At 46.1% G+C, this 9,101-nt stretch overlaps 1 protein-coding gene across 1 annotated transcript in view; it reads left to right on the forward strand.

Annotated features, from left to right (window-relative positions):
* Window positions 1-8,734, forward strand: part of CTNNBL1 (catenin, beta like 1) — a gene marked incomplete at its 5' end in the record, with an annotated part of 47,251 nt that extends 38,517 nt beyond the window's left edge. The window contains 3 exons of the mRNA XM_009701903.1: window positions 2,109-2,246; window positions 2,904-2,976; window positions 8,485-8,734. Of these exons, the coding sequence (XP_009700205.1) occupies window positions 2,109-2,246; window positions 2,904-2,976; window positions 8,485-8,573 (300 nt within the window). The remainder of the gene's footprint in view (window positions 1-2,108; window positions 2,247-2,903; window positions 2,977-8,484) is intronic.
* Between the last annotated feature and the right edge of the window lie 367 nt (window positions 8,735-9,101).

The following is a 9,101-nucleotide window of genomic DNA, read 5'->3' on the forward strand; positions in this document are numbered from 1 at the left end:
AAAAAAAAAAAGACAACTGTGAAAAGGCACCTTAAAACTGTACTTGTCTTCTAATTCATATCTGCTTAATTTACTGGCACAAAATAATCTTGCTTCTCTGTTGAGAGGGGCTGTTATAACTGCCGCCTTCTCTGTGTAATCAAGACAGCAGTTGCCTGGATTCGGCTCCTGTGATCGCCATGCTTGGATCAGAATACAGAACAGACATGGTCTTTGTTTCCTGCTCTGGAGATTCAAAATCCTGGCCTGTGGATGTTTTTCTGTTCAGGAATTTAGCACTGTTGAGAAGAATAGCCAATAAGCCTCTGTGCCGTGAGGAGGGTAAGCGGTAGTTCAGGAATGAGTGCCTTGTCGTCTTTCTTGAATGGTTTTTTTTGATATTTCAGTCAATATTCCGATATCTTGCTAGCCAGACTCAACATTGTTTAGTTTTAGAGACCAGATTTGATCAGATTCCTGCAACTTGACATGGATGTAGGGTGAGGAAAATCACTCCTTGCACAAAATTGGATTTTTCTTTTTACTGGCAAGAGCTTGCATGCAAGTTTTGCTCAGTCATGCCTGTGCCCATGATTTTGAGAACCTGGAGTAAATTACAGTTGTGCAAATACCGGAGTCTACAGGATCTGATGCTAAAGCATCCTGGGGTGTAGCCGAAACAGTTGAATTTATGGCATTGGCAGCTAGGCATTGTTTTTTAAACTTAACTTGTTCTTTCACTGGCAAACTAGATTTCTAGGGGGAAAGGAAAAGTAATTCATTACCTATGCTTTCCCCTCTCACTTTCGGGAGGCAGTGGTAAACAGCTGTACTTCTAAGTCACTTAATCAGATTTCTCTATGGTGAGCATCCGTTGCACTCTCTCCAGTGAGAAGTGCACAGGGTTAATTTTCCTTCTTGTGCCTAAAAGACTCTACTTACAATTAGATGTGAGGGCTTGGCTTGACAAAATAGGAAAATTTGGTAGCCTAAATCAGCTTTGGTGCTGGTGACCTTGCGTGTGTTTGCCTGGAGCATGTGCACCCTGAGGAAGCACTTCTTGTTGAGTATTAGAGGTACAGTGCCCTCTCCAGTGATGACTCTAATGAGAAAATATTGCTCCGCTGGTGTGTGCCCACCTGCCAGACGGCTGCATAATAAATCACACAAGCTGCAGCGAGCTAGCAGGGTCTGACAAGCTGCTTCCTTTATTTAAGAACAAAACCAAAAAACATACCCCCAAATGCAAAAGGTTGCACATGACATCAGTTATTTTGGCCTGTCGGTCTCCATGAAAATGGATGGTGGATTCAGCTGGCGGACATGGCCAGCCTTTCTCGAGGGGAAGCTGTTCTGAGCTTATTGCTGGGCTGCTTTAGCCAGTGTTTTGAAGAAGGTGCTCTGTCTGAACAAGACGAATGGAATGACCTCTTGCATTCTGCCTTTGGCCTCCGTTTGGGCAGGTCTCTCAAGTGAAACACCGTACATACAGAGGGATAATGAACTGTTGGCATTCCCACAGAAGCCAGTGGTCTTCTGCGAACAGACCCTGGCTGGGGTTTGGCCCCGTCAGTATCCCTAACAAATGAAGCTGGAAGAGCAGGGCTGGGCATGGCAGAGCTGTACTCATGCAGAGTTTTTGGACCTGTTCTCTCGTTCATCAGTCGATAATGAAGTTGGAAGCCTGATAGGTCTTTGAGTCCGCTGGAGTCATGTTCTGCACTGCTTAACAGCACCCTCAAATGGCCAGTAAAAGAGCAGATTTTTTTGTTCCATTTTGACAAAGAACTCATAAATAATAGATACACTGGTTTGTTCCATATTCAGCGTCTCTAATCACTCAATTTAGAAACGTAATTTGTATGTTTAAATTAAAATTTTAATTTGCAGATGGACACACTTCACAACCAGCAAAGACAAAACCTTGTTCAAAACGGAATGAAATGTTTTGTGAATTTAAATGAATTATTAAAAGTACTCCTCCTTTGGCGAGAAATATATGGATGTTAATGTTTTGGGGAACAAAGCATTTCTTAAGAAACCGCAAATATCACCAACATTTTGCTGCTACTAATGGAAAGTACTTTTGAGAGACAGTCATCACACCTTTTCTTTGTGTTGCTTTACAGGACATGGTGCGTCGGGGAGAGATAATAGACGATGACATGGAAGACGAATTCTATCTCCGTCGCTTGGATGCCGGTCTCTTTGTTCTACAGCTCATTTGTTACATCATGGCAGAGATCTGTAATGCCAATGTTCCCCAGGTAAAGCTTGTTCCCAGGTGGGCAGATCATCTGTATTTCCATCCATGATACAAACAAGACTCAAGACCCTAAATCCTTGCAAATACTGCCCCATTGAGTAATTTAAATTGAATTATTAAATTGAATAATTTAAAAATTATCTTTAATTCCTTTTTTGGGAGGGAGTGTCCTGTTTATCGCCCTTGTATCCATACAACTTCATCAAGTTATAGCAGTTAGGAGGGCATTAGTGGGTGCAGAAGCTGATCGTTGTCACTGAATTTCTGCAATCTGCCATGAGCGAGGTCACAGTTTGAAATGGAAAGGCCCTGTTTATGCCGCTGCTGAGAGAGCAGTGGAAAGGGACATTCTCTCAGAAGGTCTCACAAAGGCACAGACTACAGCAGATGACTTTTCTTGATCCATGGAAAATACTGCATCTGTGCTGGTGTGAATACATGAGGGCTGTGAATATGTTATGTGGGTACTTGTACCTGTGCCACACGCCTTCCTGAATGTTTCTGAGTAGGTGCTCTGGGACTGTGGACTAGCAAGGCTGAGTGGGTTTTCTGGTGCTCAGGGTTTCTGCTCTTCCCTCGAAGTGGGGAAAAAGTGGGGTTGTGCATTGTTTTGTGTTGTATTGCAGATTACCTTCTTCTCTTTCCTGTCCTCCATCAGATTCGTCAGAGAGTGCATCAGATTCTGAACATGAGAGGCAGCTCCATTAAAATTGTTCGACACATCCTAAAGGGTGAGTTGAGATATTCCTATGCATGTGTCTCATCTCTACCAGGGACAGCTTGGTCATCACTTTGTAGGACGAGCCTTCACATGTAATTCTCCTTGACTTGATGAGCATCTTCAGGCAGCAATTGAGTAGTGTTCTGAGATCTGGGCAGGGCTGGAATCACCCTGATAAGAGGCATGCTTTACCTTTGAGTTAGGACACTTGCTGTTGTCTGCTGTCGTGGAACAGCACATCACTTCATGCTGCCATCAGCTACAGGCTGCCCAGAACTCGCTGCTGACAATAACGCTGGAGTAAATATTTAAGGGAAGTGTATGTGCATGCTAGAGGGAAGAATAGTGGAGCCTCATCTTTCATTAACATGGCCCTGCACTTTACCATCTGCACCATATTAGTATCTGTGGTGTATTTGTCTTGTTCTTAGTGTCAGATTAATGTGGATTATAGCATTAAAGTATCCTCTGTAGCTTTAAAATGTAGCTGTTGTGATTTGCAATCCCAGTTTTTAAGTACTGCTTGTTATTTTTAATGCTTATGTTGAATTAGAGCAAGGCTTATTTGAGCTGTGGCTCTCATCTGTAGCCTGCTGTCCTTCAGAAGGAGCAGCAAATTGAACTGGGGAAGAGGAGGACAGAACTCAGCCTCCCCCCACGGCCTGCTCTGAGCTGCGATGCTTAGTGAGAGCAGCTGATAATCTGCTGCCCACAGGAGGTGCTTCCTTATTTAGCAGAGGGTTCTGCGGGACGTGTCTGCTGCTGAGGGACTGTGGTGTTTTTGGTGAGGGGTGAGGAGTCTCTCTCTCTCTCCTGGAGAGAAAGGAAGGTTGGCAGCATCTCCGGGGGTACTGGGCTATGGGTTGTGTTGTTCAATGTCTCTGCTTGCTTTGGGAATAGCAATGATGCCCTCCTGGCCTTCCCCCACCTCCCCTCAACACTGGCAGGTACAGGCAGCTTTTTTTCTTGCAGATCCTGTCGGTTTTCTCCCTTTCCATGTGCAGGAAAGAAGGGAATTGGAAGGATGGCTGGTATGACGAAATTAAGAGTGATTTTCTGACAGTGTGAGATTACCTGCAGCTATAGGCGGTCTCTTTGGCCCTTGTCCTTTGCCAGCACGTGCAAGTTAATGCCTGCTAATGAACATGAGGGACTGGGTAGGATGTCTTTTCTGATTTTAATTATGATACTTGACAATTCCTGCCTCCAAACCGTCCATCTCCAACTTGGAGCATGGCACATGTCTGTTCTCAGATTCCCACGCTTGACCTGGGCCACAGGTGCCCAAGGGATTTGTCTGTACACCTCAGTGTATTTACACACCTCACGTTCATGTCTTTGGTTTGTTGATTTACATACTAAGCTGAATTGGAGGGCAGCTGCATTAAAATTTCATCTGGTTCTTTCTTTCACAGACAGTGACTTGCATTGTGAAACTTTTTCAGTGTTTTGTCATGTCTTGCAAGCTGTGGATTGTACAGCAGGTTTGGTGCTTTCAGCAGTAACGTGTTCTCTGCCTGAAGAGGCCACACATGACTTGTTAATGGTACTGGTGATGGATACAGTATTCGGGGCTCTGTCTTCAGCTCTCCCCAACTCTTATGCCAGTTTTAGAGATTTTTGCCGTCACAGTTGTCAATAACCTTAGAAATAAATTTGTTGGTGGGCCAATGTGAAATACCGCAATGGGGCCCAGAAGATTCCTGCCAGGTAGGAGCAGCACTGAGCTTATCTGCAGTCTGTGTTGGTGAAATCTAAGTTTTTCAATAGTTACACACCTATGTCCAGATATGTTATCAGAGGACATCCACCAATCCACCGGCTTTTAACAGAAGTGACACCACGGACAGGTACCTACCTCTCCAGAGGGGTCTGTTTGTTGAGCACAGCTTGCCTGTTGGAGTAGTGGGTTTGGCTGTGGGCCCTGGCAGCGTACATCCCGGGGAGCTGGGGGATCAGCGGGGTATTTCCGAAATTGAATTGATGTCAGAACTGTGCAACTCTCTGTCCCAAATGACTGAGAGATCGGGAGCCTTCAGCCTTGGCTGAAACATTTCCAGGCCACTTTCCAACTTGCTCTCAGGACAGATGAGGGCCGGTTTATTTTTACTTTTTGTTCAGTGTTTTGCTCTTGTTCAGTTTTTATTTTCTATTTTTGCATACTAATTAGGTGCTTGGTTTTTAGTTTGATTTTTATGACCTACATATTCTCCATGTTTCTCTGGCAACCTGACAGCTGATGGATCCCTTGGGGTTGCTCAGAATTACTTATGATGCAAGCAAGGAAGCAAGACTGTTTTCTTATGGTAGGGCTTTCAAGGGGGAGGAGTGGGCGGGGAATAACTGAAGGCTCATTAATTGCATTTCTGCAGGCTGACCAGTCCTCCCACAGTTCCTTTTTCTTGAAGATCAAGCATTACTTGCAACGGGATAGTTAGTTTATCCTTTGGAGGAAAACAACTGAACGGTGTGTGCCTTGGCTGGGGGGATGTTTTGGGAATGGAGACTGCTCTTCATGACAGCAAGTGGTGTCTGTATCTTGGGGCAATGCCCGATCTCCATCTCTCTCATTGGGAACAGAGTGAAGCACAGAGCTCTCTAAATAGTGGTACTCAGCCCTGGAATGGGAAAGCACACTGTTCATTACTGTTCCGGAGAGAGGACCCTTTGGTACCTGCTCCCTTTGGGGAGCTGCTGTCAGAGGAGCCCTGCAGAAACTGAGGTGCAGAGGTCCCTCCCCAGAAGCACTTGAGATGTGATGCCTGGTTAAACATCTGGCTTCAGTGAAGTGGGCACATCAGGGAGCTGGGAAGGTGGAATGCCTACTGAACGTTATAAATCAACATGTTTGGCATGGGTAATAAAAAGAAAAGGTAGGTATGTTATGAGGACTGTGCTGTATTTGGCCTGTGGTCCCTCAGTATGTGCAGGCTTTATAGCTTCCAATATCCATTACAAGCTTCAATATTTCCCTATTGATTTTTACTGTTCTGTAACCATTGTGTTTTGTCTAATGAAGCAGAAACCAATCTTAGGTCCTTTGCCTTTGTGTAGCTACAGCAATGTGTAAGCTCTGTTTAACTGTTGGCAGGGGGAGCTTACATTTGATTTTTTGTGCCGTCTCACTGAAGTGGTGAAATTTTAAATAAAAAAGTAAATACATAAAACCTCAGTGGGAGAAGTTTGGTGTTTGGGGTTTTTTTTAAGCCTGGTTCTGAAGGTTTTATCTGGTCTCTTCAAATTGACATTGTCAACTGTTGGTAACCCAGTAAACTGTCTGCCTTGGGAGTCACTGGGATTTTAGTCTTAGGAAGCCTAATTATTTAGAAGGAAAAATGCTGAGCTTTTGGACAAGATTAGAAGAATCTGTGGCTTGCTTTTGTCTGAGTGATCTCCTCGGCACAATAGAAGGGCAGTGTCATTAGTGGCACTCGGCAGTTGTCCTGCTTGAGTTGTACGTTCAAGTACTCTGGCAGTCCTTAAAGCTAAATCCCGAGCTGGGCCACGAGCCCGCTGCCTGCGGTGCGGATGCTTCGAGCGCAGAGCTCTGCCTGCAGCTGGGGCCGACCTGGGCTGCCTCAGCGCTGTGCCGGGCTCAGCGGCCACGTCCATCCCTCGTGTGGGTATCCTGAGCCGTGGAGAGGCAGCGGCAGGCAGGGGAGCGTTGCCCTGAGGCTGCAATAAACACAGGCGGTTGCGGTTGCTGCATCTGTTTCAGAGGCACTTGCTCTGACAAAGCACGGAGAGGGCTCGCTGGGGACAGAGCCTGCTCCTCTGTGAGCTCCCCGTGGGGACACGGCTGCTGACAGAAAGCTCTGGTACTGCCCAAAGGGGACAGGAGAACCTGAGCTCAATGCTGGCCTTAGCTGGCGCTTTCTCCTGGGAAGGGAACCCCGTCTCTGCCTCAGTGGGGTCTGTCTCCTGCCAGAAGCGGGTGCCGGGTTTTGATCCCCAGACACTGTGGTGCAGCCCTTTGCTAAAGCGTGCAAATTGCAGCAGAGCTGGTGCCAGGCTACTGGGCCTTTGTCCTTACACAATTAGTCGATACATAGGGAGCTACAACGGATCTCGTGGCTTGCCGCTGTCTTCGTTAAGTGCGATTGAGAGTTTTTCCTCCATCCGAGGGAATAGTGCCCTGTGCTGGTCCCCCTTCTCCAGGACAGTGAGGAGGTCAGGTTCACTTGCAGCAAACCTCAGCATTACCCGCCTGCTCTTGTTACAGGTGCTGTAGCAGTTTATAAATATTAAAAGGATTTCTCCCAGAGGCCCTGGCAAAGAACTCTGCTTCTTGTACAGGGAGAGAGAGAGAGAGTGCACGCAGGAGGGAGGACTCCCACATCAGCTAACTTCTCCCTGTCCTCACTCTTTTCAGTGCTCTTATAATAAAGGCTTTGGTGGAACTTGGAAGCATGTAGCAGTGCTGAACATATAAATATTAAAGCAAAATTTCTACAGCAACTTACCATTCAGATGCTGAATACAAGCTGTTCTGTTTGTTTAGGAAGAAGGGAAAGAATGCAAGAAGGTGGAGGCTGGAAAACACTGTCTAACCAGGCAGTATGCTCCTGATTTACTAAGATTTCTTCAGCTCCTTGCTTTCGCAGCTCAAAACCTGCTTTTCACTTTTTTCTTTTTAAACCATGTTTGAATGTGCAGGTTCTGGTGGCAGGAAGGAGTGAGCTGGTACAGGAATGAGCACTGCCGGCTTTAAGTGAATGTCAGGAAGGAGAGCTGCAGAGAACATTTTTGGTTCCACGGTGTTTGGCCGTGCACACAGATGGGCAAGACCATCTGTGATCAGGGTCTGGTATCTTCTGCCTGAAGACAAGGAGTTTCTTTTGTAGTTAAATCTGAACTGGTGTGTTTGCTTCCATGTAGGTTAAAAGCACTTGTAGATTGGGGAATTGGTCTCTACTTGACAAAAATCCTGATTCAGGATGCTTGGACAACAGCTGGGTTAAACCCAGGGTTAGGAATGTTTAACAATTGGGTAACAGCCCCTGCTGGACCTTCCCCGATGATACTCGGCATTAAAAGGGGCCTGAAAAGCCAGTCTTGTCCAGGACTGGTTTGAATTTCTTGGACTGAGAGAGGCCAGCAATAGACTGTCCGGTTCAGACAGCTGCCAGTGGTCGGCTCCATTGGGATAACAGAGGAGTTGGGAGGAGCACCTGGAACATCACCTTCCAGAAAGGCTGGACGCCGGGAGCGGGTACTGCCGCTGGGTGCTAGCGTCTGCTTGGGCTTGTTGAGCCACTTAGTGAGGAGAGCAGGATGTTCCTGCAGCAGCCTCTGTTACCTACAAAAGCTTCTAATGAGGGGTCAGTAGATGTTTATTATGCATAGCTTTAACCCTGGAGACAGGGAGAAAAACCATCAATGCTCCTTGCATAAATTCCCATTCAGTTGTTTGCAGTGGCCACAGATTTAGATTCTGCTGTGGTATCTGCAAGAAGTTGCCTGTCGTTCATTAGTATCTCACTCAAAGCCTGTTGTCTGTCTGCTTTCTTCCCCGCAGAGTATGCGGAGAACATCGGGGATGGGAAGAACCAGGAGTTTCGGGAGAGTGAGCAGAAGCGGATCCTGGATCTGCTGGAGAATTTCTGAGGACTCGGGGGCCGAATTCGTGTCTGCCCGTGAGGATGTGGCCTCTGATTCTCCCTGCTGCTGCTGCCCTCCTCCAGCCTTGATTGCACGATAAAAGTGATGTTTCTATGAAACTGCTTCTAAATGAGGTTTTGGAGATATTAAAAATAGTTTGCTTTTTTAATTCCTTGTTTGTTATTTAAATAGTTTGCTGTGAGTGGGATTGCAGCCACATATCTTGCAGTAGGGCAGCTCAAGATTTTTCTTTTTTTTTCTTTTTTCTTTTTCCTGTAAGTCAAACTGCAGTGATCAGCGTGAAAGAATACAACAGTATATGCGTTAGAGGGAGGGTAAAGAGGAAGCCTAGACAACTCAAGAAATTGTTTGCAAGTTATTCCAGCCTGATACCTTAATGAAAATGTACAACCCACTGTACTGATGTAAAGTGGGGAGGCTGAAGTGTCGGTATGTGTCTGGTTCAACTGTTCTTCAGTGGCAGAGGGTGACCAGGAATGACTGCATTAGCCATTCCTGCGGTCTTCCCACAGG

Source organism: Cariama cristata, unplaced genomic scaffold, assembly GCF_000690535.1.
Source record: "Cariama cristata isolate BGI_N322 unplaced genomic scaffold, ASM69053v1 scaffold2676, whole genome shotgun sequence".
Taxonomy (NCBI): domain Eukaryota; kingdom Metazoa; phylum Chordata; class Aves; order Cariamiformes; family Cariamidae; genus Cariama; species Cariama cristata.